The sequence below is a fragment of the Corylus avellana genome, chromosome ca8 (assembly GCF_901000735.1).
Source record: "Corylus avellana chromosome ca8, CavTom2PMs-1.0".
Lineage (NCBI taxonomy): Eukaryota > Viridiplantae > Streptophyta > Magnoliopsida > Fagales > Betulaceae > Corylus > Corylus avellana.
The window spans coordinates 3,393,485-3,415,838 of record NC_081548.1 but is presented as its reverse complement, the minus strand read 5'-3'; the positions used below and the strand labels follow the sequence as shown (position 1 = coordinate 3,415,838).

General features: G+C 36.3%; 2 protein-coding genes across 4 annotated transcripts; one reads left to right on the top strand and one right to left on the bottom strand.

Moving 5' to 3' along the window:
* The first annotated feature begins 641 nt into the window (after positions 1-641).
* LOC132191143 (cysteine--tRNA ligase, chloroplastic/mitochondrial) lies at positions 642-5,995 on the top strand. 3 transcript variants are annotated; one of them, XM_059606162.1, is made up of 10 exons: positions 961-1,074; positions 1,191-1,254; positions 2,077-2,095; positions 2,197-2,358; positions 2,657-2,827; positions 3,436-3,717; positions 3,875-4,000; positions 4,568-4,771; positions 5,235-5,336; positions 5,534-5,995. In XM_059606162.1, the coding sequence occupies exons 1-10, from the start codon at positions 1,050-1,052 to the stop codon at positions 5,768-5,770; spliced, it is 1,392 nt and encodes a 463-aa protein (XP_059462145.1). In that variant the 5' UTR covers positions 961-1,049; the 3' UTR covers positions 5,771-5,995. The 3 variants fall into 3 exon arrangements, with proteins under 3 accessions (XP_059462144.1, XP_059462145.1, XP_059462146.1); XM_059606161.1 differs by lacking the exon at positions 2,077-2,095 and having other exon boundaries at positions 642-1,074; XM_059606163.1 differs by lacking the exon at positions 2,077-2,095 and having other exon boundaries at positions 1,187-1,254.
* Positions 5,996-6,062: 67 nt separating this feature from the next.
* Positions 6,063-10,623, bottom strand: LOC132191144 (heparanase-like protein 3). Its single transcript, XM_059606164.1, has 9 exons — positions 10,071-10,623; positions 9,069-9,105; positions 8,782-8,965; positions 8,295-8,440; positions 7,781-8,011; positions 7,331-7,520; positions 7,089-7,214; positions 6,533-6,632; positions 6,063-6,439 (listed from the first exon to the last, which is right to left on the bottom strand). Exons 1-9 carry the CDS (start codon positions 10,368-10,370, stop codon positions 6,080-6,082), a joined length of 1,674 nt encoding a protein of 557 aa, XP_059462147.1. The 5' UTR covers positions 10,371-10,623; the 3' UTR covers positions 6,063-6,079.
* Between the last annotated feature and the right edge of the window lie 11,731 nt (positions 10,624-22,354).

Here is a 22,354-nt window from a genome sequence, read left to right as displayed (position 1 = left end):
AATAAAGGTGGACGAAAATTTTGCTGTATTCCCTCGTATGAGATGACCAAATATACCCAACAAGTGACTGCTCTCTTTGATTCAGATCAGTTGTGTTCTATTGAAATTATACTTTGATAATGGTTGTTACATTAAATAAATCAATTATCTTCTTAAACTGGTTGACCCACTTTATTTTAAAGGAGCAGAACTCCATAGCAAATTTTACAAATTTGATAGTGTATATAATGTCATTTAAAAGACGGTTTGATGTAACAAAACAAAATTTTAAGGGTAAAATGATACTTCTCATTTCTCCCTAAAAATGTTTAGGAGCCTATACCATTTCAATGGTTCACAATCTCATGAAATTGGCAATTGAGCTCCTAATCATCATCAAAGACATCTTATCTTTCTAAGAGGATTATTGCTATATAATTTTGGGTGATATTTAATCCTATGCACCATACATTTATTTTACATAGTCGATGTGATATTGTCTATCAGTATTTATTAAATAATCAACAAAATACGATAATAGTAGAATAAATTCTTTTTTTTTTTTCTCTAACTTGATTATTTGGAGGGTGGGGAGAACCCTTTATGGACCCATTTGATGAACCACATAAAAATTATCTCATATAGAATTACTAGTAGCAAAACCTCTATCCAATTCCAGGGGTACCAAAAGCTTGAACCCCAAAACGACAGCGAAGCGGAGAGCAGAACCACCGAAACAGCCAAAATGGCTACGCTTCTCAAGTTCTACAGACCTTTCTTCCCAATCCGATTCCCCAACTCGGTACGGACGATTCGACTCACATCCCACCACTCGCACACTCTCTTCTTCAAGCCGAAGCCCAAAAAGAGCAGCCTTATCCGTTGTACTCGTCTCAGTTCTCTGAGCTCGCCTCAGCCTTCGGTTCCGTCGTCATCGACGGAGCTGTGGCTGTACAACACGATGAGCAAGAAGAAGCAAGTGTTCAAGCCCAAAGTGGAGGGTCTGGTGGGCATGTACGTGTGCGGAGTCACCGCTTACGATCTCAGCCATATCGGCCACGCTCGCGTCTATGTCACTTTTGATGTTCTCTACAGGTCCTCACTTCCATCTCTCTATTTCTTTCCATATATTTGTGTCTATATATATATAGAAACTACGTGTTTGTGCATTTGGGTTTTGGTAATGTGTTTATGTGTTTGTGTTTAGGCAGATATCTTAGGCATTTGGGGTGTGAAGTCCGTTATGTTCGGAATTTCACCGATGTGGACGACAAGGTGAGCTGAAATTGCCCAGTTAGCTTACGCTTAAGAATTACAAATTTTAGCATTGATTTTGCTTTCTGCGTAGTAAATTGTGTGATGGACTTGTTGGGATTTCGAATAAAATGTGATAAGAGATTGCTTGGTTAGCCATGCATACTTATTGGCTTTGTATCTGAACGTGTATGAATCCATTTGGTTGGGCTTTCCCTTCTGTTGAATAGACTTTGGTTTGATCTCTAAGATTGCGTTTGGCCAGGCGATTTTGGAGGCCAAAAGCTCCTTTTTAAACAAAATCGTGGGAGTGTGTTTGAAAAAAAAAAATTGGTGGTACTTATCAAAAAAAAAAAAAAAAAAAAAAAAAAAAAAATTGGTGGCTTGAAAACGTAGAAAAATTCACGTTTTAAAAGACAAAAGCCAAACTGTGAGTTTTGAAACCGATAAACCAAACAGACACTAAATGGTCATGAAAAATGTAATTGCCGGAGTCGGGTGTTAATTTGGCTTCACATATGCAGATTAAGCTTTTTGTAGTTTTAGGAGTTCTGAAATAAGTGCTTTCTTGAGTTCCAATTTAAGATTGACGAATGAAGTTTAATAAATGTAGCATCTAAACGTTGAACTAACTTGAAGATCAAGACTTCTCTCCCCCGCCCTCCAAATGTCAAGTGCGCTTAAATGTTGGATGTGTTCTCTTGATATCTGATCTGTATGACTTATTTGTCTGCATTCTATCGCTTGAGCCATCTAATTCTTTGTTATATGCATCTTTCATTACATCTCTCGATTATTTGTCTGTTACTGTCCTGTTAGACAATGATGTAATTTGGGTTGTAGCTCTTCATGTGTCAATCAGGTTTTGATATTATTGTGCTACAAGAACTGGATACCAAACACCAACTTCTCTTCATATTGGTATGACAGGATAGCTGAGTCTGCACTTTTCAAATTCTGTAGATAATTGCTCGGGCAAATAAATTGGGGGAGGATCCAATCAGTTTGAGCAGACGCTACTGCGAAGAGTTTCGTCAAGATATGATATATCTTCATTGCCTGCCACCTTCTGTTGAACCGCGAGTATCAGATCACATGCCCCAAATCATTGACATGATCAAGCAGGTGCCTTTTTGATTTTGACCCCTTTTTGTAGCATTATCATAAAATGTACAGATTCTGCATTAACCTTGAGACCGTTGATTAAATTATCTATTGTCTCACGGTTCTACATGTTATTGACTTGTTAGTATAATGGTAATATGAATGTATTCTGCAGTAACTTCACACACTTTCCTCTAAATTATCTTTTGATTTCAAGGAGTGTATTTGTATCTGTTATATAGTCCTCTTGCATTCTTGGATGCTTTTCCTTGAAATATTAGATATGTTAATTTTAATTCATTGACACACTTCTTGGCAGATTCTTGATAATGGGTATGCCTACAGCGTTGATGGGGACGTGTACTTCAATGTAGACAAGTTTCCTGAATATGGACGATTATCTGGGCGAAATTTAGAAGATAATCGAGCTGGTGAGCGGGTTGCTGTGGACTCAAGGAAGAAAAATCCTGCTGATTTTGCTTTATGGAAGGTAAGTGTCCGTTACAATTATGGAAAAAGCGCGTGCATGATGAATACAAATTATTGAAAAATTAGAATTGATAAATCTGACCTTTTATGCTTACTCTTAGCAGATCTGTAAGGGAGTCGGGTTTGTAGATTTCATATTTGTGCATGTGTGTGCGTGTGTGCACATACATGTTTATGTGTGGTTTGATGATGCACTCACACATGTAACATGTTGTGAATACTGGTTGACTTGGAGGTCTACATCTATGTTGCATGTGATCAAGACAATAAATTTTGATTTAAAGATTTTTTAATGTGAAATGCACTAAGTTTCTGTAACTAAATGATTCTATAGGAAATAGACTAGATATATGAAAATTTGTTGGTAAATTTTGACATTTTTTGGTATTGGCAAATCTTCACTGCTGCTCTCCACATCGGTTATTGTTCTGATTGATCCATTCCCCTTGTAATATCATTTGGTTTGTGTATTTAGCCTGACTTCTCTGTTATCTTCAATACTAGAGGCGAATGGATAGAAGCTGGTTAACTTTATTCTTTATCATGTTTGCATCCAAGCTTCAGTTCAGAATTAGTTGAAAGTTTATAAGAGTTCATAATATTTTGCAGGCTGCAAAGGAGGGAGAGCCATGTTGGGAGAGCCCATGGGGTCTTGGAAGACCTGGATGGCATATTGAGTGTAGTGCCATGAGTGCTGCTTATCTTGGTTACTCTTTTGACATACATGGTGGCGGAATGGACCTTGTGTTTCCCCACCACGAAAACGAAATTGCTCAGAGTTGTGCTGCATGTAAACAGAGCAATATAAGCTACTGGATACACAACGGCTTTGTAACCGTTGACTCTGAGAAAATGTCCAAATCCCTTGGAAACTTCTTTACAATTCGGCAGGTAAAGGATTCTATCTGGTTTAGAGCAATCAATTGTTTTCCTATATTTGTTTTATGTTATGACAACTGACTTTATCATCTTCTTTGAGTCCTTCGGTTTTTGCATTAGCGTCAATTTTGGAATCATCCCTATTGTGTAAGAATTAATGTTTTCACAGGTTATAGACCTCTACCATCCACTGGCCTTGAGACTTTTCTTGATGGGGACCCACTACCGATCTCCAATCAACTACTCTGATGGACAGCTTGAAAGTGCTTCAGATCGTATTTTCTACATCTATCAGGTACCGAAGATCTGATTGCCTTTCAACAAGAAGAACCCACCCCCATCCTCTCTCTCTCTCTCTCTCTCTCTCTCTCAGGGTGAATCACCCCGACGTTGTTGATCACATTTATTCTCTCTCTCTCTCTCTCTCTCTCTCAGGGTGAATCACCCCGACGTTGTTGATCACATTTATTTTTTTATTCATTATTTTCCTTCAATTTTGAGTCAAACTCTTTATTTGGACCAATCTGCTGTGGTTATTAGTCTGATTGGTCCTTGATGAAAGACACCATTACTTTTTAGGGATTCCTTGGGTTTAGTTTCCGGTGATGCAATGCAGCATTTCAACTTATTTTGAGAAAATGTTATGCTCTTCTTGAATTTCCCAGCACTTTAGATTTGAGACAAATGAGATTCTTTTCTTGAATTTCCCAACACTGTAGATTTAAGACAAATGAGACGAAGAATACTTTAATAATAAATAATCTCATAGACAGATTTCACATGTCACATGTTTTCTGATGGTTTCTTGTTAAAATCACACTTTCTACTGCTTTTCATCTTCATGAGATCTAATTGACTGCAGACGTTGCATGATTGTGAGAATGTTCTAAGTCCAAATGAGGTGGCCATTCGAGTGGATTTGATCCCACCTGATACTGCAAATTGCGTCAATAACTTCCAAAACATTTTTGAGGCCTCTATGTCAGATGATCTTCATACTTCTGTTGTTATGGCTGCAATATCTGACCCATTAAAGACCATCAATGATCTCCTACATACCCGTAAGGTATTGTATTTCATTTACACATGTTTATTGGTATCAATATGCAACTTTGTTATGCTTATTTCATTTTGATTGATTGTATTGTGTACGTCTTGGAAGAAACTCACAGGATGTGATATTGGTTTGTATTTTGGCATGAAAATAAGTTTGAGTTGGTTTGACATTAGACAGAAGTGAGGGTTTCAAGCATTGTTAATAACTTAATTTGAGTTGACAATCGAACCTGAATCCCATGTCCATGATTTCAACCTGAGAACCTAACTTGTTCGTGACCAATTTAAGGGTCTTATTTGGACCCCGCCAAATTGCCGCCATAATTTTTGCAGTAAATTTCATTCCTTATTGAGATTCTTTACTCTGTTGCTTCTCCCTGCAGTATTATTGATGTGCTTATTTCTTGATATTGGTATGATATGATTCCTACTTCTCTTGCGTTGTATCCTGTGTAACTGAATGATCCTAGCAGGGGAAGAAGCAAGATTTGCGAATGGAATCTCTTGCAGCTTTGGAAAGGATAATCAGGAATGTTCTGACTGTTTTAGGATTGATGCCTACAAGTTACTCAGAGGTACAGAAGATTCATGTTAGGAGACTGCTCTCTGTTTCATTATGACAATGTTTACTCGTTCTATTTCTCAACTATTTCACACTTCTTTTTAAATGATCTCAAATATATGAATGGTTTGGGACGTGATGTTCCTCATATATTGCTAATGTTAGCTGTTTGCGTATTTTATAGTTAAGATTTACTTTCTTTTGCTACAGGTTTTGCAGCAGCTGAGGGAAAAGGCTTTGAAGCGTGCTAAGTTGACAGAAGACCAAGTCTTGAAAAAAATAGAAGAAAGGACCACAGCAAGAAGGAACAAGGAGTATGAAAAATCTGATTCAATTAGGAAAGATTTAGCTGCCGTTGGAATTGCTCTTATGGACAGCGGTGAAGGTACTACTTGGAGACCCGCTGTTCCACTCGCACTTCAAGAGCAGCAGGTGACGGCAACTTGAACGGCTTCTAGGTTTGCATTTTTTAACTAATTATTGTGATGCTGTGTGTAAGATTTGGGTGTATGCAGTTTTTCTCCCAGGCATTTAAGGAATATGTTCAATTGTGGGTAGATATTAAAAAAAAAAACACAATTTTTCATTGATGCATTTTACATCGAAACAAACACAACTCCCCCCTGTAAATCTCTCTTCTCAATGAACATGTAAACATTTCATTTTTGGGTTTCTTCATCTTAGAGAATAAGATTAAAAAGAATGCACGAATTTTTCACATCTTGTTGGTATACTTGAAAGTGGGATTTGATCAATTTACTTACAGGCAGAGAAGTTAATATAAGGTATTTGAGCAAATACAATAGAGAAAGGAGCAATAGCTATTGGATCTGATTCATTTACATGTATTGGTTCCAAGGGTGGAATATCCCCATTTGAATCTACACCAAGTGTTTTCCCATTTAGAAGCATTGTTCGACTGTGTAAATCCCCATCTTTTGCTGTCAAGTGGTATTCTTCTCTTGTAACCTTACGATTTACAGCAAATTTTGTTCTTGGACTTCGATTTTCTGGTGTAGTTGAAGTCATGAGGCTGCTGCTAGCATTTTCAGTCGACACACGCACGTGAAATGTACTGTTACCATCTAGGTTGATCAGAAGCAACGTGATTCCTTGCTGCACATGCAGCAATGGAAACTCAATGAATCAACAATTTTTTTTTTTAATTATTATTATTATTTTTTTCTGCTAGCTGTAGATTGTACTAACCGTTTTCTTTGAACAGTGAGCATAAGCGCGTATTTTACTTGTTCCCGAGAAGCTTGTGGGCAGAACATTGTTTCCCATTAAGCGGTGAAAAAGAAGGGCACTGAAATAGAACAGTTATTTATTAGCTCTTTAAATAAAATCCTAACAAAATTTTCTTCTAAATTGAGTCGACGAAGATTTTATCAATCTAGTATATTAAATAGGGCCGGTAATTTTTAACACGACCTCCCCTCTGAGTCCGATACAAAATTAGTATGTTAAGAATGAGAGGTCTGACCCGTTTAAATAAACTGATTGAGTTAGAGTTGACTTATATAATTTTATACTCATGTTTTGACACGATCTAAACTCGACATTATAGTTGACAATTTTTGACACGATGCGAATTTGACACGAATCCAACTTAATTAAATGTTTGATTTGTTTAATTAGATAATCAGAGGCCTATCTATTTTTCTACTAATGCTTCAACACGACCTGAAGCCGAAATGTAAACACGAATTACTAATGCTAGAATGGAGAAAGATTTTGTTCAACCCAAAATTTGAAGAATAACCTGTAGTAATCAGGATTTGGAGCAAAGGTGGAAGTGTCGAGTAGGCCATAGTTTCCACCAATCAATGTTTGTCTACAGTATGTTTTGGTATCAAAAGATGATGCCATTCCAAGCTGGTCCAAATACCTGGTTGTATATTCAATGAAAAATAATAAAGATTACTATCAAAAACAGGGGAAAAAAGAGAGATTAAAATCATGAAAGAAAAGAGTTATAGAGAAAGTAATTAGCAAAGTAATTACCAGAAACTAAAAACAAATGCATTAGTGACAAGATTATGGCCACTATTATAAGCCCCCCCTGCTTCCCCAACCCATGCAACTGCTTGAGTCCCAGTACTCTTCAGAATGCTTTGAAGTCTTCCAAAAGTATTGGATATGCTGTCAAGTGTAGATGGATTGAGGATCTCCTCAATAAGGTGATCATTACTGCCTATATTTGAGAGAACAGAAACAAATATTATGAGTAAAAATGCTCGTCTAGAAAGAGTACTGGTTAACAAGGTTAAAACATGAAATATTTACGGGTCGTGTTGAAATATGGATATAAAACTATATAGGTTTACTATAACTCGGTGAATTTAATTAAATGGGTTGAACTCTTCAATCTTAACTCGCTAATTTCATGTTGGGTTCGTGTCAAAGTTGTAAATCATGTAAAAAATTAGGTGTTTTGAGATAATGGTGATTTACCTGGACCAAGGCTGTAAATATGGTGGGTAACAACTTGAAGAGTTTTAGGTGTTTTCTCTATGAATGCTGTGAACCAGTTTGCGTCAAAGAAACCTCCTGGTGCTATCACTTGGGGTTTTACTTCAAAACCAGCATAAATATCGTCCACTATCTTTTGGAGAGAGTTTAGGTCGGCTGCATACTGATCTGATGAAACCCTAGTTCCAACTCCACCTCCACTCACTTCATTTCCTGAAAAAGGAACCACAATTTTATATATATGGGCATTATGAAACCTTCGACGACAAGAATGTGTTCGGCACTGTGATTTTGCAAGACAAAAATTGTGATTTTACAAAACGCTTAATTGTGTTTTTAAAAAATGAACGTTTTGAAATCGTTAATCCAAACTAACTCTAAATTTGAAAAGATAATATATTGAAAATGATAGTTAAAGTGTGAACTCAAGACGTCTGTCTATTATGATATTATATTAAATTACCAGTTAACTCAATATGTGCATAAGAGTTCTTACCAAGCTCCCAACCATGAATGGTATATCCCTTGCTGACAGTATATCGTATAAGAGACTCAGCATCACTGGAATTCCAAACTCCTACAGCACCTTGGGAATCTATAGTCTTTCCTCTTAGTTCATTCAGGCCAAAAACAACAACTGCCCTGGATTTCAAAACTGCTCATCTTAACAAAACGAATTTCTTGAAGGAAAAGCACAAAGAATTTTCTTCCAAACTGGGAAAGAATTTTTTCAACCCAATCTATTAAATTGCCATATGTTTTTAGAGCACGTGATTCTTACATGCAATTTTAACTGAGCATGTGAAAACGGATGTCAGTTTATTAGATTGGCATCTGTCCTCAGAGTGTACGAATCTCACATGCATTTTTTAACAAAGCATGTGAAAACAGATGCTGGTTTATTAGATTGACATCAGTCCTTAGAGCGTGTAATCTTCACGTGCATTTTTAACCGAGCCTATGAAAACAGATATCAGTTTTACCCGGTTTTGTTGAAGAAAATGTTGAGTTGGTCCCAGCGAGAGAGAGGCAAACAGCCTTGAGAGAAGCCTAAAAACTCAGAGCTATTTTTGACAAATGGGCTGCAGGGTTCCGGATTGCCTTCTCTTTCGTATATCACTTTGTCTTGTAAGGTGCCCCCTACCCTAAGTTTTAGGGGAGAAAATGCTGCAAATAATACAATCGAACCCCATATATATAAGTAGGAGTATTTATTTATTTGTTATTATTATTATTATTTTTTTAAGTTTACGTGAAGTGACTACTTTACCTTTGATCGCATTCTTTAGTATTGTGTTGTTAAGGTCCTACCAAAACAAAACATGACACAAATTAGAATAAGAACAAAAAAACCAAAAAAAAAAAGAAAAAAGAAAAGACAATTTTATTTCGAACTGGGTCAATGAAAATTATTTTAATCCATTTTATTATATTGACGTATGTTTTTAATGCACGTGATTCTTACACATGTTTTAAAAATAACATTAATTTTATTAAAAATATAAATGAGAATCACGTATTTTGAAAATATATGTAAGTTTGTATGAGCTAATTTTTTTTTTTTTTTAATTATCTATGTTTTATTATATATATAATGCAATTTAAAGGAGAGAGGGAAGTGGGGTATTTATTTACTCTTTGAGAGTTAGCCACGAAGACTTCTCATGGTCAATTTATTACTCTATTAAATTGACTATGAAAAGTCTCCGTGGAAGTCACTTTTAGTCCCAGCCATTCTTAATTGGTGGATTAGTGACATCCACGTTCTCCCAACAGTACTCACTATGACATTTTGTCTTTTTTGAGTAGTACTATTTTCAGTAACCTACTAAGATGATTTGTATAGTTGAGATGACGTAACAGTAAAAATTTATTAATTTTTTTTATTAACGTTGATAAAATAACTGTTTTTTACTGTTATATCATAAAAATATATTACAGTCTTCCAACAGTTTACTAAATATCGTTACTTGTGTTTGAATCTAAAATTTTTAGGGTAGCAATTGCCTCCCTAGAAAAACCTATTTGGTCAAAGAAAGGAAGAACTAGTAAAGAGAATGATAAAGACCAATTCTTATATGAACAATATGAGTTTTGTTTGCTTCGTCTCCAATAAAACCGAAAAAAAAAAAAAACGGTAAAGATTACAAGATTCGTGAAGAACTTTAGTTATTTTTTCACCGGAGGTAAACCAAACTTGAATGATGACAAAGCCGAGAAATTACAAAAAAATAAAATAAAAAGAGGAGGTTAAGGATGATATTGGACTTACTAGATTGAGTATAGAAGCTTGACCCCAGCTACAAGTTCCATAGTCACATTTCTCAGGAGGCCACCAATCCAGAGTGGCACAAACGAAATCATCATCTATTGTTCCGATTGATGTTGTTCCATTTACAAAGACGATGCCTTCAATGATGTTTCCAGGCCCTGTCGTGCTGTGTGAATCCACAGAGATGCTGTGAATGAGCCAGTAAAGGCAGAAACACACAAGAAATAGTAGAAACAGAGAACCCATCCCATAGAACACTGCTTTCCGCTTGCGCAGTCTTGTTAGAGAAACCCCTAACATGGCTATATATATATATATAGAGAGATAGAGAGAAAGAGAGGGAAGGAGAGAGAGAAATTGTCTGTAGATGAAACAATTGTAAATATATGGGAGTGTGAGAGAAAACAGAGGCAAACAGAGAGAGAGAGACAGAGAGAGAGTTGATTACAAGTTTCAAAATCAACGGCTGAAGTAGAAGGATAAATTTATGTTCTGTGCTGAGCACTAGTCTAAACTGCTGCATATTTGTCATTGCCCACCTCAATAAAGAAGACCCAAGTTGTCAATGTTGCGTGATTATTAGAACAAAAAAAAGCAGAGGACACCTCCACCAGACCAACATAAAATTAATGCAGAATGAAGGAAAACCCTCCACCAGACCACATAATTAAGCTAAGACAATCCCAAAAACAAACCCCATTTAAGGTTTCTAAAAGAATACAGTGGAGAGATTGAAATCATCACTTGTTTCGTTCAGAAGCTCTGAGCCGATAAAAAAGAATAAATTTACTCATTTAATCATTACTATAATACACTCTTTCTCACGTGCACACAAGAAATATTTAATTTAAATGAGAGATGATTTGATGAGAATTAAGGTTCGATCCCATAACCTTTGAGTTTGATATTATGTTAAATTATCAATTGTCCCAAAAACTTAAGTCGATAGAAAAAAAGTAAATTTAATTGCTTTAACATTACTTTGTGACAATCAAAGCAATGGTGTGATTGGAACCTTCCTTAGATAAAGCCGCAGTGCTTCAAAGTGGTGGACGAGAAAAGGCTGACTATTTCTAAAGAATTGCTCAGAACCTTCATGCGGTACAAAATGCAAGTGGAGCCTGTCTTGGATGTGATTCTACTCAAACAACGAACCAAATTGATGTGGTATTCGGATTTTTATATTTACACCCGCTTCTTCATGCTCATCCAATATACAATTGGCTATTCTTTTAGCTGTTGACCTGCCCCTTTTTTCAACTCAGTGTTCAAATTTAATACAAATGGATCGTTTAATTAAATGGGTCGAGTTATGATTGATTTATATTGTCTTATGTCCATGTCTCGATACAACATGACAAGTGATATTTAGGGCTATCAAATTTTGACACGAGTTTGACAAAAACCCAACATAAAATTAGCAGGTTAGAGTTGAGGGATCTGACCCGTTTAATTAAATATGTTAAGTTATAGTTGACTTATATAGTCTTATACTCATTCATCGATACAATTTGAACCCGACACGCGAAACGAATTGCCTCCCTTATCTTTAAGCCCTTAGAGGTCGGGATACAAATTTGAGTGAAAATGTAACTGCATCCTGCTAGCTACTTAATAAAAAAAAAAATTGATCAAGTCAAACATATATGTGTGTTCTTAGGCTTTAAAATTAGGTTTGGCTCATATATAAAAAAATTAAATTTGACCCTTGGAATGAGAAATTATGATTCTGTCCTGTTCTGTTTAGGTTTGTTTCACAAGACACGTCACTCATGCATGCTGTCTCTGTTAATTGTATGAGAAAACAAACCATTACGTAGAGATAATTTAAACAAAATAATAACAAACATATCCAAAATCTTTTTCCTTTTAAAAGAAACCCTTGTACAGAGAAATGATTCTCAAAAAGGCCCCTATATTATATTATATTTGTGATGATTGTTGTGGAGGCGATAGAGATAGGGAATCAGACAATCAGTGATGTTATGCTTCATTAGAAAACTAGTTGAGGAAGTGGCCTTGTGTTGTGAATATAATTAGAATAGGATACGCCATTATATTTATTCTCCTTAAGGTCAACAAATTAAGGGAGGGCAGCAATATCTCTCTTTGTTAATGTGTTTTGATGAGTATTATTTATTTATTTATTATTTTTAGTTTGAAAAAAATGTTTTGATGTAATATAAAAGTGACAAAATTGCTTTGTTATTTTTTAAAGTATTTATATTTGACCTTTGTTTTGTTTTTGAGAAAATAAAAGACAAATAATACAATAGGGACCTCAATGGAAGACAAACATTTGCACATCACTCTCAAATTTCATTATTGTGAAGTGTTGTACTAGTTTCGGCAAGTAGCTTATTATATGAGAAATGTTTTTTCTTTTATATTTTGGGTCTATTTTCCTTTATTTTATTTTATTTATTTATTTTTTTTTTATATATTTAGATCTGTAGAGATGTACATGTAGCAGATCCTTGTTATATATATATATATATATATATATATATCGAAGAAAATTCATTGTCATATATCAAATCAATGAAGGAGCAAATTGCTCTTTCAAAATTACATCACGGATACAATATGGGGTTTCCCCCATCCAATCTCTATCCATGAAAATCTGTTTGGCCACATTTGCTAGAAAATGGGCCGCTTCATTACCATCTTGACGAACAAAATTGCACTTCCATCCACAGAAAGATTGTAAGACTCTCTGTACATCTGTTACTATATGTCCAAATCTTGACATATTAATCTCCGTTGAACAGATTGCATTAATCACTATTTGGGCATCACCCTCTAGAATAAGGTTTTGTATACCCAACTCTTGGCAAAAGCACACTGCATAGAAAGCTCCAACAGCTTCAGCCGAACTAGGATCCGGTGCAACCTCCCTCATCTGACTGCATGCTGCTACAAGCCTACAACATTTCCCAAGTGATCACGCAATACAATCCCCACACCCAACCGTTCCTTGCCCACATCCAAACTAGCATCCCAATTTGCTTTTATCCAACCTTCAGGTGGGGCTGTCCAATGTGTACGAGACTCCACATTCTCGGTTTGTCTCCTTGTAACACATGACCGGTTTGCATTTTGAAATTCTTCCACTGCTCCCCTGCTAGAAACAAGTAGATTTGGATGAGTAATCTATCTCCATGCTCCACTTCATTTCTTTGAAACCATATTTGACTAAATGTATCTCTCGAAATTTTTTACATGCTAATTTTATATAAATTTTATAATATTCTCTAAGTAGCAAATAGTGCTTGATGGCTAATGCAACCAAAATAAATATCGTTTTTGCCTTATTTACTCAATAGAGAAAAAAAGATGGTTACCAATAATTAATTCAATAAAAAGCTTTAGAGTGACTAAAAAAAAAAAAAAATCGGATTTTCAAAAGAGCAAGCAAGCCTCTCTTTCAAGTTATTTATTTATTTATTTATTTTAATTGAAAAATATATAGGATCTATTTTCAAAAAATTTTCTTATATATATATATATATATTTTTTAAGTTGTGGGGGCTACAACCCCACAGGCCCTAACGTGGCTCCGCACACTTTTTATTTTATTTTATTATTATTATTTTTTTTTTATAGAATCAGTACTTTACATTGAATTAAAAAGAACCTTGTTCGGAGAGCACAAGCTCACAGATACAAGAAGGATATGAATCCGTCCATAGACTTTCCTATCTAATGGATAAAGCTAATTTGGCTAATAAATGGGCCACTTTATTACATTGGCGGGGGACGTAATTGACTTTCCACTCCTGAAGATTATGCATCATGCTCCGCACGTCTTCCAGCATGTGTCCATACCTTCCAAGCCGATGACTCTCATGGTTAAGGCCATTGACTACTTCTAAAGAATCCCCTTCGAACTCCACATTTTGCAAACCCAGACGATGGCTAAGCTCTGCTGCCTTCCAAACTGCTAACGCCTCGGCCGTAGCTGGGTCAGCAATGTACTCCTTTGTAGCACATAAAGAAGCCAACAAAGTGCCAGTATGATCCCGGATGACAACCCCCATTCCCACCAGTTTCCGCTGCACATCAAGAAATGTATCTTAGTTAATTTTGATAACATTTGTAGGAGGTTTCTTCCATGTAGGGATTGCTTGGGCAATGTGTGGGTGGCCAAGGATCGGCCCCTGCTCAGCCATGTCAAAAGCCTTCATTTGCTCTTTCGCCCGTTGCACCACCACTGTAGGTGATTCTAGTACTCCTCCAAGCACAACTGTGTTTCCATGCAACCAGATTTGGTGAGCTACAGTGGCAAAAAGCTGAACCTCCTCTTTCTCCAAGATACCAGTAAGTTTCTCAAAAATTGCTACAAAGTCAGCCACATCACTGGTACACTTATGTAATTTTTTGTTGCATTCCATCCAAACATCCTGTGCTGAGGCGTAGCTCCATAGAATATGGCCCAAGGTTTTCACCTTCAACCCACAAATAGGACAAAGGGAGTCAGAAACCATGTGATGTCTAGATAAATTTTCTCTAGTTGGTAAAATGTTGTTACATGCCTTCCATAGGAAAAGTTTTACCACTGGTGGTCCCTTGGTTCTCTAGACTTTATTCCAGAAATCCATAGTTGCAAGTTCATTGGAACATTCCCCTTGTCCCCTGCCCTCAAGTGATCTTGCTAAATGATAAGCACTTCGAACAGAGAATTCCCCGTTTTTTGAGCATGACCACACCACCTGATCCGGTTGTCTCCCAGGGCAAATTGCTATACTACAAATCTTGGCTGCCTCGTCGTCCGCAAAAAGTTCATGTATCAAATTGTAGTTCCACCACTTAGTTGTATTGTCAATAAGAGCACTCACCTTCTCCTCACTGTGAAGTAGCCGAATAGGGGATTGAATTGAGAAAGTGTGCGGAGAGTGGAGCCAACGATCCCCCCATATCTTAATATTTTGCCTATCCCCCACCCTTCACATCAACCCTTCCTTAAGCAGTGGGATAGAGTTCCATATACTCCGCCATGTGTACGATGGAGTCCGCCCAAGATTTGCATCTAGGAAAGAGGCACCTGGATAGTATTTTTCTCGAAGAATCTGTGCCACCAACGATTGAGGGTTTTGGAGCAATTTCCAACCTTGCTTTGCTAACATAGCTCGGTTAAAATCCTCCAAATATCTGTATCCCATTCCCCCCTTCTCTTTTGGTAGGCTCAATTTTTCCTAACTCTTCAAAGCAATTCTAGATAGGTTCTTCTTATACCCCCACCAAAGCCTCGCCATCATGGAATTGATCTTTTTGCATAAAACCTTCGGGAGTTTAAACACTCTCATCGTGTAAGTTGGGATGGCTTGAACCACCGCCTTCAAGAGGATTTCCTTCCCCTCCTGTGACAGGAATCTCTCCTTCCAACCGTTCATTCTATCACACTTTCCCTAGTATGTTTTGAAAAGAGCGTTGTCGAGATCGACCCACAAGGATAGGTATGCCCAAGTACTTCTCAAAGCAAGAAGAAGATCTCACTCCGGAAATGCTAAGTATTTGGGTACGAATTGCCTCCTTGGTATTCTTGCTAAAGAAGATAGATGTTTTGGCTCTATTAATCTTCTGTACCGACGCACTCTCATACACCCCCAAAAGCTCTTGTATTTTCTGCCATTCCATCAAATTGGCTTTGCAAAAGAGTAAGCTATCATCTGCAAAAAAAAGATGGTTAAGCTTTGTGTCACCCCATGTGATTGGAAGGCATGTCAGAATTATGCTCACCCAACCATGCATTGTGGACAACATCATGGAAATCCTGCTTAATCAGCCATGCAGCTTCAAATCTGAAGCCTCTTCTTTGCTGCTGTCAATTCAGATTGTCATCAAAATCAACAAGAAGTGGCTTGTGATCTGAGGTACGTGTCGCTAGAACTCGCACCTCCACTGCCGTGAAAATAGAACACCATTCTTGATTGGCCATTCCGCGATCCAGCCCCTCCTTAGTGAATTCATGACCCTCTCTTCCATTCGACCATGTGAACCGTGACCCCTTATACCCCAAGTCACTAAGTCCACTCTCTTCTATTGTTTTCCTGAAGTCATCCATTTGCGTCTCTCGTCGCAAGGATGCTCCCCATTTTTCCAACTGAGAGACAATCTCATTAAAATCCCCAATGCACAACCACGGCTCCGGGGGAAACCCTTTGAGATGTTTTAATAATGCCCATGCCTCCTTTCTCTTTGCCACTTCTGGATGGCCATAAAAACCCGTGAGCTTTCATTGCCTTCCATTTCGGAACTGGACAGTAGCGTTTATATGTGTTCTGAATGGTCACTCCGTTCTCCTCATGCCAAAGCAAAGTTAGACCACCACTTCGACCCACCGGTTCAACTACAAACATACATGAGAAACCCAGTCTTACACGAATCTATTAGAGTATATTTGAATGACCTTAAAGTTAGGGATTTGATTATGATTTGATCACCCTAAATTAGGGGATTTGATTAAGATTACATTTATGTGTAAGCTCTATAAATAAAGCATTATGTATTGTAAACAATCATTCAATAAGAGCTTAATGTAGCCCTTTGGGCTTTATCTGTGGATGTAGGTCGTTGACTGAAACACGTTAAAATCTTTGTCTCTCATTTATTTTATTTCCGCAATTTATTTCTATTTCTACTTCATTATGAATTCTATCATGGTATCAGAGCAATAGGCTAACGCCATTGTACGATCTAATAGTCTTGTGAATTTCTTTTTCCTTCAATTTATTTTTGTTTCTTGAAAAAAAAAATTGCACGGCTGCGTCCCACTCCGCCGCTGCCCCTTCGCCAACACCGGGTGAACGCCGCCAGCCACCGTCTTCCATTCCTGCTCATAGCCCAGCGGTTCCCACGCTATGTTTGGCCTTCCACGGCTCCATCCAGCTCGTCGCCGCCAAGCTAGTCGAAGACCAGCCTGTCGCCGCCCAGCCGTCGCACCGAACACGGCCTTGTAGAACTGCACGGCGTCGTTCGCCTTTGGAGTCTCCACCAGCACCCAGCTGTCCAGCGGCCACTGTTACTACCGGATCCGGCATCCCAGCCCCGCTTCCTATTTGCCCCATCTAGTCACCGCCGCCATCCATGGCCGTGAAGCCCCTGCTCCCTTCAGCCGCACAACAGCCTTCAGGCACCGCCTGCCACCATTCCAGCGGCGCCGTCGATCTTCCAACCTCCATTCAGTCGATCTTGGCTTAGAGAGAAAAGAAGAAAAAGGCTTGTCATGAGATAAGAATTTGAAGAAGATGAAGTGTGTTTGGTTCTAGGTGTGAGTTATTCTCAATTAAGTGCAAAGTTATTCCTATTCTAGTTTAGGAATATGATATTTTTGTTTAGTTGTTATATCAGGAGCTGTTTGGTTACGGGAATAGGTTATTCTTATCCCAACTTATGTAAATAGAGTCATTTTGAAAAAAAAAAAAAAAAAAAGGCCCAAGTTGCCCACCAAAAAAGATGCCCAAGTTGCCCACCAAAAAGAGGCCTAAGTTGCCCACCAAAATTCAAAAGATGCCAAGTTGCCCATCCATTGGCCCATAGTTGGCCTATTTTTGCTCGGCTCTGTAGTATTGTTTAAAACCCATGCCATTTCAACCCATAGTTAGCTTTCACTTGAGCCCAAAGTTGGCTTTCATTTTATTTAGCTTTGTGGTATTGTTTAAAACCCAAGCCCACTTTAGCCTACAGTTGGCTCTCATTTTAGTCAAAAGTTGGCTCTCCTTTTTGGCCCATAGATGACCCACTTTTATATTGTTTTGCTATCTTAAAAAAAAAAAAAAAAAAAAGGTCAAACTCAAGGTTTCAGGATCTTCCACCTTGAGTTTGAGGGAGGATATTAGAGTATATTTCAATGACTCTAAAGTTAGGGATTTGATTATGATTGATGAAGATTAGATTAGAATAATTTATGGATTTGATTATGATTTGATCACCCTAAATTAGGAAATTTGATTAAGATTACGTAGAGTATTCTGTATTGTAAACAATCATTCAATAAGAGCTTAATATAGCCCTTTGCGCTTTATCTATGGATGTAGGTTGTTAATCGAACCATGTTAAAATCTTTGTCTCTCATTTATTTTATTTCCGCAATTTATTTCTATTTCTATTTCATTATGAATTCTATCATAATCCTCTTCATTTTAGACGGAGAACTTTTTGTTTCCATGAGAAACAAAAAGTGGGGCTTCTTATCATTTACCAATTGGCAAAGGTCCCGAACTGCCGTGGGGTCTCCAAGTCCCCGACAGTTTCAACTTAAAAGAATCATTGTTTGCGGCGGGTGCAGCCTTCGCCATGACACCCATAATAGATGCCTCAATATCTTCCTTCTATGTTCATTCCATGTTCTTTAGTATCGCCGCTGGCTCCACTCGGGCAAGCTTGTTTTTATGTGTCTCCTCACCCCCCAAGTCAAGCTGCAATCCTGGGCCTGGACTGCTCCTTGCCTTTCGTATGTATATAGTAGGGTTATTAACTGCTACCACAATTAAATTCATGTCAAAAAAAAAAAGAAAAAGAAGGAAACACCATTAAATTTATTCTTCTTAATTAGGTCAAGAAAGTGTCTCTCTCATGCATAAGACTTTGAGTGAGCAAATTTCTCTTTTGTCAATGTATTTTGAGGAGAATTTTTTGCTTTTAACTTAGAAAAGTGTTCTAATGTAACATAAAAATTGTTTTTATTTATTTATTTATTTTTTATTTTTTTAAAGAATGTTTATGTTTGAGTTATTGGACCAAAAAAGGAGGGGAAAAAAAAAATCTAACAAACAGAGCCTTATCTTCTCATTAATTGACTGTAACCACCTTTGACATTAAATAATACAATAGGGACCTCAATGGAAGCTAAACTTGAAAACAAACATTTGCAGTAGAACTGCAGCTCAACAATGCATTAGTTAAATTAAAAGATCAATTTGATTACTTTTTCTTTTTTAGAATAATGAAAATAGATAAATAAATAATATTTTAAATTGAATAGTAAAAGTGGGTAACTAATATGCCGAACCAGATATAGTATAGGTACTTTGAAAAAATTGGTAGCTAAAATAGAAAAATATGTTCATTAACTAAATTTTAACTAAATATTTGTGATGTCAATGCTATTAAAATTTTAAAGGTCCTCCTAAATAGGTCAAAGGCCCTTATAAATAGCATTTAAGGTAATTTATCACAACAATTATTTCCTTTCTAAGATTCAAAAACTACTATGAATAAGATTTCATTAAACTACTATGAATAAGCCAAGGTCTTAGAATTAAGATTTCATTCAGAAAAGTTACAGGAACAAGATTGTCTTCTGGAGAGAAATTCAGTTATTTTTCCACTCGAGGCAATTTTTATAGTTTATTTTTGCTAAAGAGATTACCAATTTATTTTTTTATTTTTTTTATTTTTTACTAAATAAGTCAAAGGTCCTTAAAATAAATAACTTTTAAAGTAATTGACCACGAATTATGATCCTCTACAATTTTAAATAAATTGTAGATTTTCAAATTACGAAATTTAAGTCATTTCTAAGCATTAAAACGCTTTGAAAACGTCACATATTAAAAATGTGGCATGTTACAGTTAAGAATTGAGTATTTTCACCTGATTCTTGTTCTCTATGTTGTAAAAAAACTTTAAACCAAAAATAGGTTTTTAAAGAATAAGCGTCTCTGTAAAACTTTTTAGGAGGACAATTTTTTCTAGCTATCTCAATAACTTGCCACCTTTTATATCTAAATATATGACATTTTCAAAGTGTTTCAATACCTAGAATAGAAACAACCTAAATTCCATAATTTGAGAATCTACAAATATTTCAAAGAAATTATAGAGCGGCAGTAGTTTAAAAATGGTAGCTATCATCATATTTCTTACCTAGAAAGCTTTGAAACCTAGATTTCTAGAATTGTCGGAAGCAAAATTTAAAGATGAGAAATAATAATAATAATCATTCTCTTTTTTTTTTTTTTTTTTTTTTTTTAAATAAACTGATTTCATTCCTCATAAAAGATAATTAGCCAAGAGCATAAAACTCTAAACAGCCAGAGCAGATTGCTCTAATAAGACAATATCATAAATACATCTAGGAATTTCTTCCATCCATATTTGCTCCGTGGAACATATAAGAGCAAATTTCACTAGATTATGAGCCGCTGAATTTGCATCTCGCTTGACATGATAATAATAAGCATTCTCTCGACCATCTTTGAATCATATATGTATAGTGAATGTGTAAATTTACTATTAAATTTTTGTGGAACCCTATATGAATATACAAATCCAGCCAAAATGGTGAATCTATTAAATTTGTTTTTATAAATAGTTCCTCATAAATAGCTCAATTAGTTCCTTATAAATAGCTTTTATGATAAGATCATTTACTTGCTCAGATTAAAAAAAAAAATTCCACTATAAATAAGACCAAGGACCAAGGTCTTTATAACATTTTATTCTGAAACGTCAGAGAAATTAAACAGCATTATTAGTTGAAAAATGGCAGCTACCATCAAATTTCTTTGCTTGCTTTTCTTCCTCGGTCTCATTGGCCAAGGTAAATAATCTATAGTTTATTTATTTATTTTTACAATCTATGACGGTAATTAATTAATTAATTGATTTATTATGTAAAAATGGCAGGAAATTGTCAATGCAGCCTTAGCCAAACAAACATTACTCAGTCTAAAACGGGAGAAGTAGTCCAAGGGAAGCCGGTGTGGCGCGTGAGTATCTCAAGCGGGTGCCCGTGTTCTCAGTCAGACTTGCGATTGGGGTGCAATGGTTTTCAGACCGTGAAACCGGTTGACCCGTCGCTGCTTTCCAAGTCCGGCGACGAATGTCTGGTCAACAACGGCCAGCCCGTTTGGCCACCTTCGTATACTCCATTGAACTTCACCTACGCTTGGGACACCCCATTTCCATTCAGCCCGCTTTCCTCCCAAATTAATTGTTCTTAAATATTAAGGATGCATGTCTGAGACAGTTTATTGTGCTCTTGGTATAAATAAGAGCTTCATGTTTCACCCCATTTTGGATTATAAATCCAATATATATATTGCACAATTTCGGTTTATTTATTTATTATTTTTTTCTTAAAGCTTCACAAAGTATTGTATTTTGTTCTTATTTCTTGGGTGATGTTAATAATATAACAGTGTGTTTATAATATAACTGTCTCCTATTTAATTATATGAGAATTAGGGTACGTAGATGAAAGCAATACAAATATGAAGATAGTATTATATTTGAATGTAATCTAAAAGATAAGAGATTACAACCAAATCCCATAGTATAACATAATCAAATATACTCTAACAAATTGTCACTTCTCTCTTTTCTAGAGAGAGAAGCTCTCTCACTTGGGCCACTTCTATCCAGTAAAAGTTTTTCCTCCTCCTAATAACCATTTTTCCACTATTGAAAAAAAAAAAAAAAAACTCAATTAATTCATATCTCCCAGTCATCAACCAAGGAAAGAGAATCATTTATATTGAGAAAATAAGTCAATGACAAATCAATGGGATGGAATCATTCTCCTCCATAGGAACTACAATTATATTTCATACAATTAAAATATAAAAATAAGAGATATTTATATTTATTAACAATTAATTTTAAAAAATAATTTAAATATACAAGTTTACGTAAACAATTTTATTATTTAATGACAATTTAACTCTTGTCCATCTCTTGTTCAACTCTTTTTTAAATTTACTATTGGACCTGTTGGACCTACATGTTAGTCCTACACATTCAATAATATATTTAATTTTTTTTTTTTTTTAATAAAGTTGGATGCGAGATGAACATGATAATGAAAGAGAGCCCCTACTATCCTGATGGGCTGTACAAGTGAGGTTTTACAGCCTCCAATGAGAGGTTGGCATATCATATTAAAACACCAAATACAATAAATATAAAAACGTTGGATCTTATAAACATTGGCACTTTGGGTTTTCCCTTTCAAGAGACCCCACAGCCCTAAAAAACCCACCATCTTCTAAGCCTAATGCCGCGGCCGGATTCCGCTAAAAGCCACCGTTGAAGGCCATTGCCTCAAAGCCACTATCATCACTAAAAATGGTACAAAGGAATACAAATTAAAGGAAAAAGAAATCAGAAAAGAAAACCATGACACCACTACGGATGTCAGATGGTACCTGTCTCATCCTCTTCCTATAAAATTACCGACTCCACAACCTGATACACACGCCACCCACAAATAGAACCACCGCACTGCCCAAGTTCTAGCCCGCCACAGAACAACCACCCCCGACCCACAACCCATCACTGCT